This window comes from Neodiprion pinetum, chromosome 4 (genome assembly GCF_021155775.2).
Source record: "Neodiprion pinetum isolate iyNeoPine1 chromosome 4, iyNeoPine1.2, whole genome shotgun sequence".
Classification (NCBI taxonomy): Eukaryota; Metazoa; Arthropoda; class Insecta; order Hymenoptera; family Diprionidae; genus Neodiprion; species Neodiprion pinetum.
Genome location: NC_060235.2, coordinates 18,018,631 through 18,041,513, shown reverse-complemented (window position 1 = coordinate 18,041,513; position 22,883 = coordinate 18,018,631). Strand labels below are relative to the sequence as shown.

The 22,883-nt window shown below is 38.3% G+C and overlaps 3 protein-coding genes across 4 annotated transcripts; 2 read left to right on the top strand and 1 right to left on the bottom strand.

Moving 5' to 3' along the window:
• Positions 1 to 22: 22 nt before the first annotated feature.
• On the top strand, positions 23 to 14,707 carry LOC124218197 (uncharacterized). Its single transcript, XM_046624681.2, has 9 exons — positions 23 to 457; positions 9,500 to 9,859; positions 10,622 to 11,187; positions 11,346 to 11,625; positions 11,768 to 12,269; positions 12,331 to 12,489; positions 12,573 to 12,751; positions 12,821 to 13,024; positions 13,094 to 14,707. Exons 2-9 carry the CDS (start codon positions 9,775 to 9,777, stop codon positions 13,171 to 13,173), a joined length of 2,055 nt encoding a protein of 684 aa, XP_046480637.1. The 5' UTR covers positions 23 to 457; positions 9,500 to 9,774; the 3' UTR covers positions 13,174 to 14,707.
• On the bottom strand, positions 13,658 to 19,869 carry LOC124218195 (uncharacterized). The gene is made up of 5 exons (XM_046624676.2): positions 19,264 to 19,869; positions 19,094 to 19,186; positions 18,689 to 18,850; positions 18,294 to 18,531; positions 13,658 to 18,202 (listed from the first exon to the last, which is right to left on the bottom strand). The coding sequence occupies exons 1-5, from the start codon at positions 19,319 to 19,321 to the stop codon at positions 16,093 to 16,095; spliced, it is 2,661 nt and encodes an 886-aa protein (XP_046480632.1). The 5' UTR covers positions 19,322 to 19,869; the 3' UTR covers positions 13,658 to 16,092.
• LOC124218198 (TBC1 domain family member 19) lies at positions 19,401 to 22,736 on the top strand. Of its 2 annotated transcripts, none has more exons than XM_046624683.2 (11): positions 19,401 to 19,493; positions 20,387 to 20,509; positions 20,572 to 20,785; positions 20,874 to 20,961; positions 21,073 to 21,133; positions 21,264 to 21,494; positions 21,566 to 21,640; positions 21,729 to 21,963; positions 22,039 to 22,240; positions 22,310 to 22,496; positions 22,580 to 22,736. In XM_046624683.2, the coding sequence occupies exons 3-11, from the start codon at positions 20,602 to 20,604 to the stop codon at positions 22,646 to 22,648; spliced, it is 1,332 nt and encodes a 443-aa protein (XP_046480639.1). In that variant the 5' UTR covers positions 19,401 to 19,493; positions 20,387 to 20,509; positions 20,572 to 20,601; the 3' UTR covers positions 22,649 to 22,736. The 2 variants fall into 2 exon arrangements, with proteins under 2 accessions (XP_046480639.1, XP_046480638.1); XM_046624682.2 differs by having other exon boundaries at positions 19,442 to 20,266.
• The last annotated feature ends 147 nt before the right edge of the window (positions 22,737 to 22,883 follow it).

Genomic DNA, 22,883 nt, shown 5'->3' with positions numbered 1-22,883 from the left:
GAACAAATGAGCATTGCCGAATTGCTGGAGTTCAGTCAAGCGCCGAACGTCATCGCGAGAAGTTCGCGTTCTGTGATCGGCAAAGGATTGCAAAAGCATTGTGCACGTGCGGGTCGCCCAGTAGTGATCGCTGATTTGTAAATTTTGTTGGATATGTGTTGGTATAGTACAAGTGAAGGAAAAGGATTTATTTGACAAAAACAGTGTTGTGTCGTGATTATGTGAAGAAATTTACAACGCAAAGAACTATCGACTCTGAGGATTATAAGTGTACACAAACGTGCGGTTTCTTTCTTTCTTTTTCTTGTTCGATTAGTCGGCTACACGTGGTGCTAATTGTATTTACACCTGGAGAGATCTGGCCTCAAAACTGCGATCGTCCCGATTTTACGACGATACAATCGAGTATTCACAGTACAGCGCTGAACAATCTTCGCTGAACATTGATTGTAAGCCGGTGAGTAAATCAACATAATTTTTATACGCACAATACGATCATTATCATTCGTGCACGCGAAATATACGTCATGTATTGAACGCAGGTAATTTTATTGCATTAATTCATTACCACATTTCATTGATATGCTAGATACGATCCACACGACTTGGAATCCGTCTAATTACAAGTACTTTCAGCAGGGATAATTATTTATTAATGAAGTTGTATGCTGTCATCATAGAACGACCATTTAGCCCACATTTTAAACACAGTGCTATTCATAAGGCTAACTTTTATTATAACTTATGTACATCATAGAATATACTTTTAAACAGCCGACTATATATACATATATGTATGTATAGTCCGGCAAGAGCGTGCGCGAGGCTATAGGTACACATTATTACGCATACGTGACGTTGAGTGTAATTTTCGAGTCGTTAACTCGGCGACACTTGCCTGCATGCACGCACGTATATGCACGCCTCTCTATACGTAGCCCATGAGTTAGCGAGGAAAGAATTGAAGCCTTCATTGTATGTTATAATATCACGCAGTGGCTGTGAATGCACTAATGCAGAGCGCGATGCGGATTAAAACAACTGCAAGGTCTGATCATCGCCCGCTATTCGGTTAAGCCGATCCTTTCTCCTTGCTTGAACGGTTCCGTAGCTCCGCGACGATCTCGAATACCTATAGTACGCTGACTTTTGTTCCACTTTAGGGTTTTTTTTTATTTTGCCCATTTTTTTCTCATCTTATTAGCGAGTGGAAAAATCCGAGAACTAAGTAAACGGTCAAAAACCCCGCACAGATTGTTCATACTGTTGTATATTATCGATGAGTGATTGTCTACCTGAATTGGTATAGGTATAGTTATTATATTCGTACTCACGTGTGGATGCATGCAGTGCGAATTACGTCACTTCGAGCCTGAAGCGTCGTTGTCGAAATCGTGATGTAGTTATTCTCCCGTATTTATTAACTATACACTATTCAGTCATCGACATTAATAGCTGATATAGACGTGCTTTTCTGGCTGCAGCACCGCGTCGAATGTATAATGTTCTACAGAAATTTACATTAAATTGTTGTACAGGAATGCATTTTTGTCCCTCTTCTTTGTGCACTGTCAGAACTTTTTCGGTCCACTTTTTCTTACATTTATCCATTTTTTATATATAATTATAGAGTGAACAATTAAGAATTAAGACCATGCGGCATTTAGTCCTTACCGACTAAGTAGATTGTTGCCATATTTTCAGTATTACACTATGCAACAAACTAAGTACTTTTTTCTCACTGGGTTTACAGTATGTAATTACAATTCCTCGCCTTAAAGTCAATTGAGCTTTATGAATAAAATTATCAAATCGCGTCAGGTTTCAAAGTGAAAAGCATTTATTGATTTTTTTTTTAAATTACATCAATAAGCGACACAAAAATTTATTTTTCATTTAAAAAGTTGCATTATTTTGAACGAATGACTTTTCTCTTCTAGTGAATTATCGCGGTATCTCTCTGAAGACACCAACAGTAGTCTGCAAGCATGGATGGTTCCCATCTACCTTGATAACGCTTCTCAAACTCTGCTATTTCCTCATGAAAGCGTTCTCCATGTTCATCGCTTACCAAACCCATGTTTTCCGGAAAGAAACTCTAACGAGAGAGTAGAAAATGGATTTTCCACGATACATTGCATCCTAGTTTATGATAAGCATTCAGTATCAATTTAATTTTTTCGTTTCCAGATCTGTATATAAGAACGTGGTTTTGAGACGTGATACCTAAATATAAATTTGTTTTCTTTTGTTTACTAAGTGTACTTACCTAATACGAATAACTATTCGAGATATTGGTGATTTATTTAGTGTTGCATAGTCTCATCAAAGTCTGCGCAGCACTGATACAAAAATAACGCAGTCAGCGCGATGCTACATACAATATGGAACAAAGCTATAATATTCCAACACTTTTTGGTTTCATGAAAAAATAACTCCTGGAAATGTGTTATTGCGATAAGTCGTAATTCAATTATAAGAATACATTTCTTGCATTATTCTTCCGTAAACCAAAATCTTTTTTTTGATATTTGTATTCCGCATTGCATATAAAACTACGCGGATTGCGGTGTTTTCTCATCAGTGATGCATAGGCTTTGGTAATAGTCAAAAGATGTGACATTTTACTCGGTCGGTAAGGACTGACTTGCTGGAGGAATTTTCGATCGATCGTTAATATATAAGAACATTATTATAAATTAGCATAATTTCAGAAAGTTATAATGTTAGTACCAAATTGCGCCTCTTGGGATCATAAAATCCCAATACTAAAAAATACAAGTTCAACTTGTGTAGCTTACGACTCTGCACTGGGAATTGTAACGTAACAGACTTGAATATTGCGTTCAAACGGCGATATTACATTACATTTAGTTAAAAGAAAATCTAAACGAGCCGATTTCGACAATTCGCACAAAACAACACGCTCTGCAGGCTCGAGAATATTAAGCCAGGTCAGGGAAACGGCGCGCATGCAGCGATTCTAGAATTCAGAAATTACAAATGGGAACGAAAATGGGGGCGTGGCTAAGCAATATGGCGGCAAGAACTGGGCTATCAGGACAGTGTTTTAAATCAATTACGCGAATATGGAAGCACAGAAAACTCAGTGCAAGCTGCGAAGCTTTAGTTAATACGGAAGGAATCGATATACCGCAAAAAATCCCATGAAAGAGATTTTTTGAAACTAAATACGGCCTATTCAGAGTAACGCATTATTTTGCCACCAGATGTCACAGCAGTATATTTTCGTTCCCAAAACAGCTCGGATCAGAATCCGCGCGGTTCTGTCTTCCACTTTGTACTCTCTATCTTCATAGGTATATATACGAGTACAATACTTTATTCTTTATAAATCACAATTATGTTTGCAATACAAGGTAGTAAGAGTAGAGTACAGCAGGAAGTTGGCAATAGTAGTAGAAATAAGACTTTACTTTACAATACAATACTTTAGACAGTTTTACGCATCTGACGAAACGGTGTAACGAATATGTTACTAACAATATAGTTTGACGGAAGAGTATTTTCGGCTCTCGTTTGTTTGGAATGGTATATTATTATTACGTGTCTACAGGATACGTATATCATGAGGTACGCTCAACACGTGGTAGCCTCTTCCGTTCCCATATGACATCTCACCTATAGGTATAATATTAATTTCTCGTCAGGAAACAACGACCACAACGTAAACGAAGACTTGTACATACTGTATAACACCAGCTGACTACTCGATCGTACAAAATCGCACCTTATACGATATACTGACACGTTTCACGGCCAAAAGAAGCGCGTTACCCGCATGATATGCATTTAACATGGCGGTCAGAGTGCAGTAGAAGTCTTTCTTTCTATTTCTATTTCTCAGGTATGGGCTTATTTACTGCGCTATACACATCTACATGTGTGTGTTCACGTACGTACCTGTTAAATAGGGTAAGGTAACGAAAGTCGACACAGGTATAAGGTGATACGAGTATATACAGCGCCTATTAGAGGTTCGGGATTAGCTGTATCGATCGGTCTTATATGGTACATTATATACAACTTTCCAGGTGTTTTACACGCTCGTGGGGATCTCAAAATTTCGTTTTTCTCTATTTCTTTTCTCTTTTCAATCGACCGTTTGGAGCACATATTATTATTATTATTAAATATAACATAAAATTTCGTGGTTGATTTTTTGTTTTTTCTTATCCACACTGGATCGTGACATTAACTATACCTGCAGACGGGAAAATTTTTTTTTTTAGAAACGCATCATATGTTGTTTACCTCAGATCTGCAAGTATTTCTCTTCGGGTACACACGAGTCTTAAACATCCAGCAGCAGCGACAGAGTTCCGTTGTACAGTCGTAGTTATGTGTGTGCATACATACATGGATATATACATGCGGAGTGTGTATAAGCGTCGGGTTGTATAGGAATTACGATTTACGTTTTGGTATAAGACGAGTCGCGTTGCACGGTTCGAGTGGATCAGGCAACCGGTTATCAGAGACGAAGGAACTCTCTTGCGATGCTTTTTGTACGCTGTACACTTACGTATACGTCGTAAAGACGTACCCTAGCTGTACAATACATAAATTGTTCAGGTGAAGGTGAACCTAACTTTGTGAGATGAAATAGAAGTATAAAAGTATAGGAGAATACTGCCTATAATATAATAATGTAGCAGGAACGAAAAAAGTAGAGTACAAGTTACAGATGTGTGCGTGTAGATTTACGTGTATATGTATGGCATACCTATGATTACACCGAGATCCCGATAAGCCTGCGGGAAGATTGTAGCCACCGACGTTATGCCTGGCTGACCTGCAGGTGCTCGCGTATCCGAACCGTGGCTTCCGGAATGGGTAAAAAAAGCTCACGGCACAACAGACCTGCATGTTGTAGCCATGCAGGGTGTTTGTAAATTATCGCAATTCTGAATGTCCAGAGTTTGACACAGGTTGAAATGTTGTGCCTGTAAAAGGATTGGAAAGTTGAAGAGTTGCCCAATATCGTATTTTGAAATATGCGAACATTTATAACGTGTGTGTAAGAATTTGAAAACTTACGAACGAAGTAGAATTATAAGCGTGACAATACGTAGTCTGGTATAAAGTATATAATACGGAAATAATATCGAGTGGTCAGAATTTTTACAATTCTTCGTTTGGACTCTTCTACATTTTTTTTTCTCTCTTTGCTCTCGGTTTTGTTCAATCGTCAGGGGTGTTTTCAGTTTGTAAAGCAAGTAGAATATTCAATCAGTAACAATTGTGACAGTCTGACGGCAATGAAAGAGAAAGAAACAAGAATCAAGTCTCTCTGAACGAGATCACTAGAGGCGACTTCCGCCGAAAGTAACAAGATTAAATTATACCCCTTGTATCCTCGGAGCTATTGTATGCGGGTGAATTTCCGCTTGGAGTACAAGTTGTTATCAGTCTTGACAATATTATATGCCTGCCGTTTGTTGGTCACAGGCATTAGTTCAAATTCTGAAAAATAAATTGGCAAATCCTGTGGTGAAAAAATAAAAAGTGACGACCTTTTACCGTCTCTTACGTAATACCGGTAATTAATTGAGAAGCCGCTGAAATAACTTCGTAGCGTGCGAATGAATGGATTAATTGTAGACGGATTAATCAGCTATGAGTAGTGTAAGAACTGCACATTATGTGTGAAATTATGTACTTTCATTATTGTTATTATTATTTTTGTCGTTTTAACGTGAATTCGAACAAGCATTGAATTTATACTACAAATAGAACTCGTGCTAATCACACTTACGGAGCTGTTCAGTGTATAATAATCAATCTGTAACTAAAGGACCCTGCAAAATCCTTATGAAAATTGTAGACATACATATATATATTAGGGTGTTTCAAAAAAAGAAGGATTTTTTTTCTTATGGTGACCAAAAATTGATAGTATACCTAAAAACAAAAAATTGGGCCCCAATATGAGCTCTTAATATCAATAGTAAGGTTTGCCTCTATCCATTTCTTTATTTTCCATTTAAATAACACGGGAAATTTTTTTTTCATTTTTGAATTTTTATTACTTTGGAACGGTTCATCGTAACAACAATCTGAAAAAAGAGATTTGTAGGAAATTTCACGCTCTACAAAAAACGTCTGAAGATCAAAGTTCCTCAGATCAACCGTTTCAAAGATATCAGCGATCAAAAATAACACTAATCAAAAATTTCGAATATTTTCCAATAAAAGTACAAAAAATATATATATATATATATATATATATATATATTTCTATCTATGGATTTCGTGATTTTCAATAATTATAAAGCTTCGAGGGAACTTGAGATCAAACAAATCACTCAAAAAAGTGCACTGTTGATTCTCAAAGACAGGCAGGAAACTATGATCGATTCCATCCATGAAGTCGCTGCTTTACTGGAAGAAGGTGAAAAAGCGTCAGATTTCGCGTGAAAAACGAGATCTTCCGACTCTTGCAATAATCGACTTGTCCCGTTTTTCACGCGTATGCGGAGCCTCTGCGAATCGGCTGTGCAATTTTTGAGTGATATAGTTTATTTCAAGTTCCCCTTGAAGCCTTGTAATTCGTAAGGGTCGCGCAATTCATATTTATAAAAAAAAAATTCATAACCACCCCCCCCCCCCCCCCCCCTCCCCCTCCCTGCATCTTCCGAGGCCTATATCTCGGAAACGACTGATTTTTGGGACTTGCCCCCATGAGAAATTTTGATCGGGCGGACATGTTCTATAACGTACTGAAAATCCAGCTAACTCTACCGTGAGCCAATTTCCACAAGGATTCTGAGGGGTCCTTTGTTATTAGATGTATTATACCCATGTGTAATGTATAATCCATGCGCGTGTTATTAATTGACCTAATTTTTCTACCACACGCGGGCTCGGCTCTGTTGTTTGTTATAGTTATATGGAACACAACTCTTCATATTATGTACAGTAATTTTAGCTCGGAATTAAAGTGCGCGTGCGATTATACTCGCTATACATATTAATTGTTATATGGGATCGTCCTCGCCGCTTCTTCTTCGCTTTGCAGGTTTCTCGCTCTTAATATAATAATTATACCATTGCGGTAATTTGCACGCGCGTGTGTGTGATCTACGAAACCATCTCTCTGTGCATACCCGTATTTTACAATAACAGTAATAATAGCGCGTGATAGTACTAAGTTATAACTAACAATGATAAATATATCTGCAGCATAAATTATTTTAATAATATGTATGCACGCATCGCCGAGGAAAGTAAAAACCGGTTGGATTTTATTTAAAGGTTTCTTTTTTTGCCGTTTCTTCGTTTTTTGTCATTTACGAGCGGAATTTTACCTGTACACCGTAATACGTCCGAGTCGTGGTTTCGAGCGATGCGTGTTAATATGCATTGAGCAGCTGTCTATTTTTAGACATACGCTGTTCGTATAATACACAACTATCCAAAATTCGTCGATTTATCGTTATATACCGTATAATACATACCATGTATATCTGTATATGATATCTATTATGTATATTTTGTATATTATGTAGAAATGCGGGCGATCTCGCGATTTTTGGGACTCTGGCTTTATCAGATCGTGTGGTGACGTAATTACAGCTCGCATTATACATACTTACGTATATCATAGGTAATGTATAGGTATATGTTACATACACATACCGTATACGTATACTTGACCTGTGTCTGAACGGTGACGTAATTCGCGAGAAAAAGAAACGAAGTCAGAAATCACCCTTTCATGTATGCATACGTGATGCCTACACGTATAGATAGATAAGTGGGACTGTTCGCTATGGGCTGGAGGCATTTGAACCAAGGTTGGCCGGTTCTGCCGATGATATTATGCGGATTTGTCACAGTTCGCGGTGAAACGATCTGTTCAGGCGTAGATTATGGGCGTTATTTTTTGAAAATCGCTTGTTTATGAGAAATAGAAAATAAATACTGAAAAAGACAAGAGGTACACATATAGGTATAATACTAAACGACCTGCAGACTCGTTGATTATACATCCTAGTACGTGAAAAGAAAGCATAAGAAAGAAAAGAAACAGAAACGAAATTATACGGGATAAGAAAAGCATGCAGCGAGATAAAAACCGCGACTAATTATTTCCAGCTAATAGCGATAGTGAAGGGAAGCTATTTCGTGACACGATTACTGTTTCTAGAAACAGTTTTCTGATGTCAGAATATTAGTTATCATAGGTATATCAACTGACAATTGATCAATTCACAAGATATAACCTCAAAGCCCGTCTCGCACCGAAATAAGTAGATGAAAAATCTGTACGATATTTGTTCAGCCGTAGTTGACCAGAGCGGACTTTATGACGATAGCACGATAGTTTTACAAAACAATTCCAGATCTATTCGAAATTGTAGTTTTAAAAAAAAAAAAAATGTGATCCCAATCCCCGTGTAAAATACTCTTAAATTGGTCACGTGACATCATGCTCAAAAAACGTTAAATTTCAGACACAGGCATGCGTCACATTGGCACAATCATATAATAATTTTATGCAAGGAATCAACTATTCATCAAGTTTCGTTGTTATTTCAACAAATATAACATATCGTGATATAGCGAAATAATTTTACCGCACATCTCACAAAGGTCTCGTGAAACGTTGTACAGATCAAGCTGGCCGATGACGTCATGTCACAATTTTAAACCAGTCTTTTCTCCCGCCGCGCCGATCAAACGCCGGGCAGCGTGGCGGGACTCTCGATTCGAATCTATCTCTCACAACAATTGTAACTGCTCAATTATTAATAACGCTATGTATGGTCTGATTACGTTTTAACCGAATCGTTGACTTTGCGAGCAAATGTGCAGGATGTTTCATCTTACATTAAACGCGTACGATGCCTTTCACACTTGTATTATAGGTATAACTGTAGCGATTACAACGGATAAATATTTTTTTTTATCGGTGTATTAGAAGCCCGTCATTCAAAAGAATAATGAACTTTAAAAATTAGGCGCCGCAATCGCTCGCTTGACGCTGCATTTCAGAAAAGGTTGAGAGTATTCTAATGTAAACACTACGTCACTCTGCAGACCCGTTATAGAATGTGTTACATGCATGTATTTATCCAATAGGTGTTGTGCTACGAACGAGTTGCGGCTATCTTACAGTAAAACACGAGCACAGTTCCGCGTGTCCTCGATTTCGTAAACTACTCGGGAAGAAGGATATACTTTTATTTTTGCTCGCTATTTAACAATGACACTCGAAAGATGTAGCTATTTTTATACGTGTAATACGCAATGATACTTGTCGCTCTCAAATCTTGTAATACCTAGACCATTACATACCCAGAGCTGTGTAATTACGGATGTCGTAGATTTTTCAATTACACCTAAAGCATGCTTAACTCAACGTATTATATATATGTACATACCTGAAGTATTACTTAATATACATTATATCGTACATAAGTGTATAATTTCATTTTATATTAAACATTTCTGTTTTTTTTTTTTTTTACAGGAAAGTGGCTCAACTTGGATCATAGTTATGGATCGTCCTATTATCATAGACACGATGCAGTTCATGCATGCCAGGAGATAAACAGAATGGAAAGAAAAAGTGCTCATCGACTACTTCAGAGTACATCAATGCAAACATACGATTTGATCACCAGCTCTTTCATTCATCTTGATTAGCACTTTTAAAGTGTAACTGCGGAAAAAAATCAGGCAATTGGTGAAGTATAAATAACAAAAAAAAATAACTTCATCGCAAGAAGAGAAAATATTACCACCATGGAAGGAAAAAATATTACACGAAAGGAGTTGGTCAACGTTAATTTATTGTCACTAAAATGCCTTATGTTCTGCTTCTTCGGAGGTAATTATTAGTTATTTATTCAAATTCAAATTCAAATTCGAATTGATTTTTTTTTTTTTTTTTAATTATAGTACATAGGCCTAGACAGAACTGACTTGCAAAAAATGTTCAGACGCTTGTCCGTGCGAGAGCCCCTTTTGTGTTTTCCTTATCCTATTTTACTATCTGTCATGTACTAATAATAACAAAAATAAATTTGAGTCTAGCGTTAATGTTCATTTATCTCCTAAATTTGAATATACATTTTTTGTTTCTTTCTTTTACTCTATTTATTTATTCATTTATTTACTTATTTACCAACGGGCGATGTCCATACAACAATATAACGAATGCTTACTAAAAGAAATAGATGAAGCGTTCGCAACCATTATATCAATAATAATGAAAACATGAAAATTAAAAAAAATCAATATGTTTGTTTTACATAATACAAATTATTTACTTAAAAGAAAACATGCATTTCGATACCTCGTTTCCGAAGTACAAATTGTTAACCAGTCCATGTGTTTGTTGAATACTGATGAAAACCGAATTCAAAGAGACTGTAATAAAATATTGTTAGAGGTAACTGGAATTTGGAAGTATTCTAGCTTTGTTTTGTCTGAGTTGTATTCATGTATATTGACTGAAAATCTACTCAATAGTTCAATGGCTTGATAATAATTTAAATGCAATTATTGTTATCATTTTCAATGTATTCGAATGTCAAATGATTGACCAATTATGGCAAACTATGAAAACGAATGATTTCTTACTCCTCAGGTATGGGCTGTCTCTTCCCTTTTCTACCACTTCACATGCTTGCCACAGGCCTGACCTACGAAGAGGCTAAAATAGTGTCAATTGTCTCGCCGATAGTGGCGATGATAGGCCCATTGGTGGCTGGTCCATTGGCAGACAAGTTGGCTGGTCGACAGGGGTCCAACAGCAGAGCATCGACAGGAAAATACCTTCGAGTAATGATAGCAGTGACTTGCATACTCGGTGCTATATTTTACGCTGCACTAATGGCGATACCCAGAGTCGAGAGGCTGACGATACCCCAGGAGAGAAATCCCCAGGTGAAATTTTCCTGCGACGAATCTGGGGCCATTGTATTCAAGGACAGATGCAAGCTCCCGGCAACCTGCTACGAATGGCCCGAAATAAAACCTGGACCCATTCGACTCACCAACTGCGACTACCAGTGCAAACTGATCAATCCCGAGCCCCGCATTCAAGACGACGTCACCACTTTGAAGCCCTTCACCACGGATTACGTCGACGAAGGCGAGAGCAGTGGCGACCTGACTGTCATTCCCATCGAAGAGAATGAAAAAGACGATCGGGTTAGTAGGTTTTTCTTTCTCCATTTGTTTGTTGGCGATATTCTTTAATATTTGATGAAAATCTACATTCTCAATTTGTGGCATATGTATGTTTTCAAGCTTTGCATTGAGTTAGCGTATAACGATATTATGTCTTATCGAATCTTCAATTACCCCAGCAATCTATCTATAAGAGGGAAACGATTGAGCCACCGCACCTCTGCGTAAAGGAGGATGGACTTGACGTTTGCCACGTGTACACAACCTCCTCGGGCAGTATTAATATATACGCGACTCTTCAGCAGGCCAGAAATCCCAATGAGATATCCGAGCGATGCGCCTATCCTTTGAGCGATCAATTCTCTTGCAGGATACCCACGGTGCTGAGAACGAAGATGTTAAAATTTAACAAGAGCTGCAGCATAGGCTGTGATCTTTACGAGCCGTACAATATGTCAGGTAAACAGACTATACCCCTGCATCAAATCATTATTTCAGACGACGGTGTTGCTGTGTTCGGATTGCTTTTATTCTGGAAAATCGTCTGACGTCTGCCAAGAATGGGAACATCACTCCGTGACACTTTCTTTGTTGTTCGCAGACAGTGTTTTGGCCCAGGTGAAATGTCAGCAGTTAATTGGCAACCCAGATCACACGTTTTGGAGTTATCTGGTAGTGCGATCCATCGCCGACGTGTTTCCAACTACTGCGGTAGCACTTCTGGACGCAGCTGTGGTCATTGCGACTCGCGAGACGTCCTGTGGCCGTGGTGACGTCGGCCGACAACTGGCCTTCGGATCCCTCGGCTTTGCCATATTTGGGCCATTGACAGGCTATTTGACGAGTCTGGTCGAAGGCGCTCAACCTTCCTTTTCAATACCTATCGACATATTTGCGGCACTGATGGTAATATCAGCTCTAATTGCTGTTTTTGCTAACGGCATGCCTCTCAGCCCTCCGGAATGGTGGTGGCACACCAGAAGCGGAATGCTTGCCTTGCCGATGAGCGCCATCAAGAGATACGGCGGCGAAACCGCAGCCTTGCTGTTCGTTCTGGTGATAATGGGGATATTCTGGAGCGCCATGGATACCTATCTACCCTGGTAATTGGAGATTGAACAATGAGCAATGCTCTGCCACTAACGATTGTTCTCATATCTACAGGCACCTCGAACAACTGAATGCTGACGTAGTATTGATCGGCGTTTGCCTGACCATCGGCGCTTTGCCAGCAGTGATTTTCCTCTGGAAATCTGAACACCTCGTTGATTACTGTGGACACAGCAATCTCTTGATTACAGCGTTTACTATTTACATCGTCAGGTACAGACCCGAGCAAGAAATCAGAATACATAGAAATAAACAAGATTCAGAAAGAAATTATCATTCACATTATTCACCGGCAGATTCACCGGATTGAGTCTAGTGTCTGGAGATCCATGGTGGTCCCTTGCCTCCGAGGTGTTGGAGCTGTTCACACTTGGAATAATGTGGGTGACAGCGATTCTTTATCTCAGACACTTGGTGCCTCGTCATCTAACCGTCACGGCTCAAGCTTTGCCGGTGATTGCTCATTTTTGCATAGGTGAGTTTGCACAACAGGGAAACTTACTCTTATCAGTTGGGAAATATTTTATTTTTGACCGAATTACAGGTCGATGCATCGGGGCAGTTATAAGCGCGTACGTCGACGTCGGCCAAAGGAACGTTGACTCGCTTCGATTCGTCTACAAGTGCATGGCAGTTGCAGCTGCAATAATTGCCTTGAAATACTTTATCTGGTATCATGCATTGATAAGGCCGAAATGCCACGCGCAAAGCACTCAGGGACCTCGTCAGCCACCGACTATAATGGAAGGTGTGTACCCTAGTTAGGATCTTCGATATTTCTGATGAGACTGACTGATTATGCTACTTACAATTTCAGCGATGAATGGAAACGGCAATTATACACCCTTGAGAGTATATCACAATGGCAGAGGCAGGAAAGGACAGTTTCGGTACTAGGAAGAGGATTATTATATTATCTTTATTTTTTTTTTTAACTCGTTAATCACGGTGCTTACTTATAATGTAGCTTTTGCACATATCCACGACTACATATCAATTGTTTCTATATTACCCATCCATTTCTTCAAAACAATTACCAGTATAACGGCTGGTAAAAAGATATTTCATACATTCGTGTAGTATTCAGTATTATACGTATATGATAACTTGAGAGTCAAAGAAGAGTAATTTGCTTCACTTTTATGGAGAAAAATCGTTCTCCTTGCTAAGCATTTGTTTCAAAATATAGTAGGTGTGCTCTTTCTATGACTGCATCAGCTTTATTGTGCAATTTATACGTACGAATGAATAACCAATTACACGCATCTTCATTGATTAAATAACGATTGAGAATTCTTTTTTTTTATACTGTGAAAAAAGTTCCAAGTTTGAAAGTTCTTCATTTCCAACAAGAATGGAGAAGTTTCTTTTTTGTAAACAAATATTTTTTGTTATATAAATAATAATAATACTAATAATCATAATAATAATAATGATAATATTTATGAAAAGAATTGCGAACAGAGATGATCTTTTCTCATTGCAACGATTATATACAACTTACGGTTAAGATTCGTTTCTGTGTGATATCTCAGTTGAAAATAGGACAGAATTGACTGAGCAGTAAATAATGCTTAATGGCACATTATTAATATGATATATTTAGTCTATATGGTGTTAGTTATGCATATTACTTGATAATATATATAACTAGTGCCTGATTCAGAGGAGAAAATTTTCTCTTGTGCTACGATGATATTCTGTGAAAAATGAATAATACCCTTGCTTATTGTTTTTCACTTTCATGCGACGAAATCTGATCTTATTATTAAGTTTTTTATTTAGAATATCACAATTTTCACTCACACATTTGTGTAAACGAAAAACCATACCAAGTGTTGTCACAAATTATTTCCGAATAATTTAGTTGCAAAGCATTTAAGATAGATTGCAAACTGTCTATAGAGAATGCAACTTCGAAAATTTTAGGTGACTTGAAAAATTAACGAAGGAGCCAGGAATTGAACCTGGTGTCTAGAGATGCTTTACCAGAGACTTACTCCACTAGACCACCTAGCCGCCTGACTACAATGTCATTAATTTCTCTCATCACCTGTATTCGAAGTTTGTTTTGGCTCGTGTGCCGTGTATTTGTAGATGTGCTATAGCAACTGCAGTGCATTTATTATATTCTTAATTATCCGAAGACGGGGAACGCGCTTGTACAGCTAACAGATTTAATGTACGAGTATTGTAGTCGATGTTAATTTTTTTATACCCTGAAAATATTTTTTGTAATAACTGATTATTAAAGTTATTGACTACCATGTTATAAAGCAACCAAATACAAAATAGATTATTTAAATAACAGTTTTTTCGTAAATTGAAATTGAAATTTTTATCATTATTATCAATTCGTGTAATTTGTTTTCTTTTCTAGTTCATTATTTATTAACATCGCTGGATACAATAATAATTACAATTAACAGTAGATTTTTTTTCATTTTTACCTTATTCATCTTCATATAATTTGATTATTTTGGAAATTAAAAACTGCTAGTATAAAGCATGTGCAGATGTTACTTATTTACAATAAAATTCTATTAAACTAATCGTTTTCTAAGAAACAACTTTCACAACATGCCGGTGCTTTTAGATCGGATGCTCTATTCACAGATCAGTGGAAAAAAAAAAAAGAACAAGAACTGATTAAAATGTTGAAACAGGAAATTGACTAACGCATGTGGCAGAATGATTTCAAAAAATCTAATTTCTTAGCAATACATGAAACACTAAGTAATTAACGATGTCATTCGTTATTGAACAGGCATCAATATTATTTCTCCATTTCACGACTACATTAGTTGTTTTATACACATGAAATAAGAGTGAATGATGAAAGTATCATTTTTCATTTTTCAACAAACATTCAGTGCGTCACATCACAGATCACACTAGTATATTGGTAGAATAAAACAGAATCAGTAAAGAAAAATCTTCAAGCTTTAGAAAAGAGGTTTTTATTCTTGTTAAATTCGGCTAACACCAACTGTTTATAAACTTACTTAATATTCAATAGAACGAAAAAATGACAATGTAACAATTTCAATCAATTGTTGAGTCACGATGGCAAAATGTGTGTGTATAATATATACATAGGTATATGTACTTAACATAGACTCAGCTGTGATTGTAAAACTGGGTGTTGTCAGACAGTTGACGAATGAATTTCCATGAATGAATTTCCACAAAAGAATTTTATTTATCGTTTTGAATCACAGATTAAGGCAGACAGAAAAATAGGTTTTATCGTGAAAATATCGGAATCTAAAAAGCATCGTTTTTGTATTCGGATATATAAATTTTTAGCTGCCGGTAAAATTGACAAAGATAAGTGGAATGATAAATTACCTGCAAAATATTCTCACAGTAAACCATTGATTATAACCAATTATTACTGATATAAATCGGAGATGAAGCAAATGAGAAACAGTGGCAGCGTTTGCCAGCTTTATCTATACAAGTCCCAATGAGGAAGCTGAAATGCAAAGTATTTGGAAAATGTAATAATAATTCGCGTGGTATTTACGTATTTGTGCCATACCAGCGTAAACATACTTTATGGTGCAAATATAAGGCGATATAAACCATTAAATTTGATCTTGAATTATTTAAATTGAGTTTTACAACCATCCACACGAAATCGAATCAACCTGGAAAAATGTCACATTCACTTTTAAAACGAACGGGAAAAATCATTGAAACATTTCCAGATAAAAATAAATAATTTACGTCAATTTGAGGCGATATGATAGCTGAAAAACGCCCCGGCCCTCTGCGTTAATCTGTGACGATGATTGAGAAAACAAAAAATTCCTAGTCAATGATGGTACACTCGTCTTCACTGGCAACAATAGTCGATGTTTTAAGTTGTGTTACATGGCGTGAAACAACCTCGTCATCTTTACTGCTACTCCTACTTCGTTCGTCTTCTTCTATTAGAGCCTGTACAGCGATATCTATTTCTTCCTCATTTTCGACCTGATCAAAATTCTGTTTTCGCCTATCTTTTTTACCATGCTCCGAATGTTTCTTGGCTAAAGTATCATTATTTCTACTAGTTTTTAAGTCCTCGGACAATTCTGTAACAAGCTTTGCCAGTTCTTTGATCAAGTGAGTTGACTTGCCCTGTTCTTGGTTTTCTTTTCCGGATTCATCACTCGTCTCAGAGGCACCGGTTTTGCTTTCGCCGTTATTCACGCCATTTTGCAATGGAGAATCTATGCTCTCTAGCATTTCTAGAACGAACGGTGAATTGGCTTCTATTAAATCTTTTAATGGCGTTTCATTCGGGTCCGGCAAACCTTTCTCATCTTCCGTTGAAATCTCGTTATCTTCCCTATGCTGCAAATAGAATATAAATTGTTCCTCAAATTTACCGTCGTACTCGGCGGGTACAATAACTGGCTTTAACATTTCAGATCGATCCACCGGATCATACTCGACTTTGGTAAGCACAGAATGTCCTATGCATTTTTCATAATCTCTTTCAACGATGTCATACGCTTGAACAGATTTGTCTGCCTTTTTGACCGGATCACCAATTGCCACGTCAACTGTGTCTCTTTCTCGGAATGATTTAATGCACTTTATTTTCTCTGGTATATGCATATCGTCCGACTCGTATTCATCGATGTCGTCCAATTCTGATTCCGAATTTGTACAGATCATATCCAGTGGTATTGTGACATCCTTTTCTGGTTGATCTCTTTTTCCCTTAACAACGCTGTCGCAGCTTCTGGTCTGTCTAGATTGCTCGAGCATTGTTTTTCTCCAATTATCATACTTGGTTATGACCTGATCATTTATGTTGGATAGCACATCAATTGCTTTGGCAATCGCGCGATGAAATCGTCTTGTTTTCGTACGCATAGCTCTTAGCTTATTAGGTTCCGCTAAACCTGACAACGGTATCTTCGTCAATTCCCAACCAATCATTTTAAATAGAACTTTCACTTCTTCGGTACGAAGATCCATCTCTGCTTCAACTTTGTTGTTAATTTTCTGAATAAGCTTGTCTTTGAGGAATTCACGATTTTGTCTCGTCACAATGTTACCGTTGGCTTGCCCGATTGTAGAGTCTTCCGAATCACTGTCGATTTCAATAACCGTTTCAGCTTTGTCGTCCATGTCGTCCTCATTATTCGAAATTCCAGGCGAGACTGACTGTGGTTTTTTTCCTAAAATACGTGCCGTTGACAGTGGATAATTCTTCGACGTCGTCGGTATCGTTACCATAGGAACTTGTGGCTGAATAGCTGGAGCTCTGAGCGGCAGTGAGCTGTATTCAATGGTATGCACACTTGCAGGCGGGCAAGGTTTGCTCGAGTTCTCAACCATGAGCATTTTAATTCTGGTATTAGGTATAGGTAAAATTGGGTGTAAGGTTCTCGGACGTTTGCGATTGATGTAGCTATTTCTTATGGGTGAAAGTGGGGGTAGCGTTGGTTTGAGCAAATTGGCCGTCGGTATAGGATTGATTTGGAGCGGCAGTGGCGGGCAGCGGCCTCTCGATGGTAGCTCTGGTATAGTGGGATCCGGAGTCAAAGTATCAATGAGCGTTTCACTGCTGCTGTCGCCTTCAACCATAGATTGAACACAGGGTATCATGGGTAGCGGTACGTCATCATCATCAAAGTCAACTGTTTCGTTTGGATTCTTTGCCGGAATTCGAGTATTGATCGTCGGCCTGACTTGCTCACCGTTTGTAATCGACGAAAAGCGAGGCGATTTCCTGTGCATTCTACGTCTGAGTGACAACGACATTTCCTCCAGTTCGGGATAGAACGTTTCGTCATCTTCTTCCAAATCGCTTGTCCTTCTGCGACGTTTTGCTTTGCGCTTGCGCATGCAGCATTTTGCTTCATCCAACAACATCTTCTCCGTCAATTCCTCCGTGCTCATTACTTTGTCGTTTCGCAGTATTCTGAAACCAATGATGACAATTAAAATAAACATTCGTCGGACCTTTACTTTTGCTGAATAATATGCAAAGCTAAAATTCAAGCAAGTACTACCTCGTTACGGTTTGAATGTGCTGCAATAAAGCCCAGCATATAGCCCTCAGGGTGTAAACATCCGTCGGGTCGCAAACGAAGCATTTCCACTTTTCTTCCCCCTCTATCTTGATTCGCATTAGTGGATCAAAGTTTCGCTTGATACACTTATTGCAGATTGTATTGCTGCAGTACGAGCAGCAGTACAGATTGCCACCATTGGCACACCATCGACAGAACATATCCGTTGCATCTTCACCTGAAAAAGGTATACGAAACAATGAATAACTGTCAAAACAATTAGCTGCTTGAGAATAACCATGATTCCTTTATTACTTGAGAGATCTGAGTGAGTGAGGAATGACTCGATATTGCATTGAAAATATTGGGTCTAACTAGCAACAGAAGTGTTTTACCTTGTTCAAAGTTTCCATCTCCGTAAAACTCACGGCAGGCGGCGCACAGCAGAGTACGAAGCACGGGATGTGCGTACATGTTACAAGCACTTGCTGGTGCGGATCCAATGTGAATGTCGCACGCTGTACAGTGAATCTTTCGATGACGCACAGCGGCAACATCTGAAAGGAAATTAGTCTCGCTGGAATGGCGGTTGAGATAATATTTCTGATACTTTATAATGAGTTAGACAATATCCGTGCATTGATTCTTTGAGACCGTTGTCAAGTTCTTTAAAGCTGGAAGAGCGAAGGATTCGGAAATTTGAAAAAGTGCAGGATTCCGAGGGCTGTGTCGCGATGCTTTTCTAATGTCGAGAGCCTGAGCCGGTTGAGTAGAAACATTTAGTGTGTTCGTGTTCTCACCATCGCCGAACATTAGATTGTAAAAATGCGCCTCTTCTTCGGACAATTCCGAAAGATCGGGAACTACGAGCTGATGTTCTCCCTTAAGTGTCACTGGAATTAAGGTTAGTTTAGCTTGACGAGTGGTTCCGAAGGATATAGTTTTCCTTTTGAGAACGTTTAATACTAACCCTTGGATTTGTTTACTATCGCCTGCATCGCGGTTGATATCGAATATTTTAGATCCATAATATTTCCGGTGAAATAATAACGATATTTCAACGAAAATGTAGCATTATGCTGTTCAAAATTCTATGTACGGCGCCACCATTTTTGTGCTGGTTGGCTGGCCTTGCGCCGCTGCCAGGTTTCTCTGCCTGCCTCAATTTCGGGATTGGCGACTTGCAACGACGTTTTTTAGGTATTTTGCGCGTATGAATACAAAAATCGAACGGGTCTCCTAGTTTATCTGACTGACAAGCCACGGCCTCTTCATTAGCTTTTTTAACCATGCACTTCATTCATCCGACGCGAACGTATATTTTGTTTGTTTTTCCTTCGTTGCACGTCACGTACGTATGGATGCATCGTGGAAGGTGCATCAACACAATTCAGTTTCAATATTATTTTGACGAGTATACCTGTACCTGACCTATGCATAGGTGTGAGCGAATATTCGATCGTACAATCACGCAATGATTTCAATTAGCTGCAGCTTTATCGGATTTCATCATTCGCACCGATATCTCGCAATTGGTGACACATCTTATCAACAATTCTCTGCCAAAATCTAATTAGCATACAGTCAGCGTTGCAGTCAGTAACGTATGTTATACGAGAAATTTGCGGGAAGAATGAGTATTCATACACATGCATGCATTCAGAATTGTAGCATACGTATGCGAATAGGTGCTTTCACGTGTATACATATACATTGTATATGGTACCATACGCGAATCAGAATCAGGCGGGAAAAATTTGTTTACAAATGGCGCCGGTTTTGACGGTGCGCTTCAACCTCACTTCACCATTGCACGACGATTACGTCGGTAAATTGACGCGTATATTCATTGTATTGTAAAAAAAACAAATATGGAGAGTACAAAAGAAATCGAACTTCAGAAAACTGCGAACAAATTGACTGACGATATACAGAGCATGACAAACTACAAAAATTTATATAATGAAATTCAGGTACGTCGCCTTGTGCCTTGATAGAGGGATTGTATTTGCCGATTAGATTTTTTGAGAGGAGCTATTGCCTCAGTTAAATTCTCATAAATTTATTTCATCACGACAATTGTTTTTTTACAGAGACTTGTTGCCTCCAGAGCGGTGCGAAAGGAGGACTTTAAGAACACGCTCGTGGATGCTTTGAAGAGCAATGGACTGGAAACAGAACTTCGAAATACAGTATTTCACTGGGCAAGAACACAAGTAAGCTCTGACCTTAGTTTCGGTAAAATTATTTCACTGATATTCTTATTGCACATATTCAGGGCCCTCTGCAACGAGAGCCAGAGCCCCTTATGCCAATGCTGGAAGCGGATCTCAGCTATCTGAAGAGAGCACAAATACAGTGGGAGCGTAGAATTCAAAAATCTTTAAACTCTATGTGCAATGAATTAAATGTTCCTCTCGCTCGAATCAGATTCAATATGGACAAAGACGAGTTGGCTGAGAAATGGGATGAATTGAGCACCTACGATATCGGTAAGCGAGACTTTTGTCCCAATTTTGATTGTTCACTTATCATTTTCGTGAAAAACTACTTGCTAGGTATTTCCTTTTTTCCTTATAGATTTATCACAGTACAGGCCACTGTATGCACCGAAAGATTTCCTGGAAGTTCTGTTTATGGTTCGTGATCCATCGTTTAAAAAACAGCCGTGAGTATCTTGAGCAATCGATGAAGCTAGTTAAATAGCTTTTACAAACGAATATGAAAAAGTAAAATAATTATGATTCTTCAATAAACGTTACGCGGCATGCAACTTCAGAGGGGAACCTAACTGGGAATTCAGTCATATACAGATTCGCGTAAAAACTCTGTCTCAGTTGGTTAGTATTTACCAAGAGAACAATTTTCTGGATGATAATCATCATCATAAACAATCAGCAAGTTCAATTATTCTCATTCGTTCATTTAATCCAATCTATTTCCTTTATTTATTTTTCATTATTTTGCCAGAGAGCCATGTATCCTGAGCTGTCGCACGGTGTTCCGCTGCTCGGAGTTAACCCACATATGACGGCTATGGGAAACTATCTTAATCTAGAAGCTGAAAGAACGGCACTAGGCGAAAGAGTTCTTGCATCTAATCACGCTCCGATTGCTCAGGAATTTCTTAAACGAGGAGCACCACGAGCTATTCGTGGAAAGCTGTGGTCTCTCGTGCTTGGCTCCATAGTCAAAGATAATGTAGAGTACAAAACGAAAAAGAGTAAAAAACCATTCGATTGAAAAAGTAATTGATGTATTTTTTCGCATAGGACGAGGAGTACTATGAGGAACTCAAGTCGTTGGTATTGCAGTACGACATAATGGTTGATAAATTGATAATTAAGGTTAATAAACTGTGAACAAACTTTATGTATCGTATTCTTGCCTCTAGATTTCGTCTTTTCATCCCTTGAATTCTCTTTATATTTGTAGGATGTTCAATTAACGGCAAGCAACGACGACCAATATTTTGTCTTCGAAGATGTTCTGTACAAGACAATGCTGTGCTTTTCGAGGGACTCCGAAGTCCTAGCGCCGGTTACAACAGACCGAAGTGCTGGTGGCCAAGTGATACATGCGGTCCTCCAGGGAAAACCAGCGACTCTTGAAAATACTCTAGTATTTCCTCCCAGCGGAGTTATACCCTTTCACGGGTTTACAATGTATGGTAAGATTCGTCGAATAATTTACTTGATCCGCTGTTCATGACAATGTAAAAAGAAAATGAATTTCGTATTTTTAGCGACCCCTTTCTGCTACCTGTATGATAATCCATGCACAATGTATTACACCTTCAGAGCATTTTATCTCCGCTACTGGTTTAGACTGCACACTGTTTCCAGTCACGAACAGGGAATAGTGGCACTCTGTCTACTTTTTGAAAGGTTGCTTCAGTGCCACGAGCCACAATTGTGGGCACATTTTAGGAACATTCACATACAGCCGTGAGTCGATGTTAAAAAATTTTGCAACATTCTGAATTACAATTGCAAGTACGATTTTTTCCTTGCCAGAATCAAAGTAGTCTTCAAATGGTTAATGAGAGGATTCAGCGGACATTTACCGCCCGAGCAACTTCTCTACTTGTGGGACTTGATCCTGGGGTACGATTCTTTGGAGATTGTAGCTCTGCTTGCCGTTACCATACTGAGTTTCAGGAAAGAAAATTTAATGCAAGTCAACACGCTTCATAATATTGAGGTATTGATCAGTTTACTGGGTACTTGAAGACTTTGAATATACAACGGGATAATAAATAACAATGTTGAGTAAAAAAATTTCAGGCAGTTCTGGCCGATCTGTCTTCCTTGAAGGTGATGCCCCTACTGCAGTTGGTTCTCTTAAAGGAATGAAGATACTTTTTTGATGTATACATAGTTTAAATTTACGCGATTCTTTTCACCTCCACTTTTTATCTACCTGTACTAATTCGTGAGCGAACTTGAATAAACGTATATTCGAATGTTCCCGCTCGTTTTTCAAATCTCCAATAATCACCAACAATGATCTGAACAGCCTTCACGTCTTACCGACTGAGCCTCCTTGACAATTTTAGGATTCCCGTGAGAGGCGCTGTGGTAGGATTAG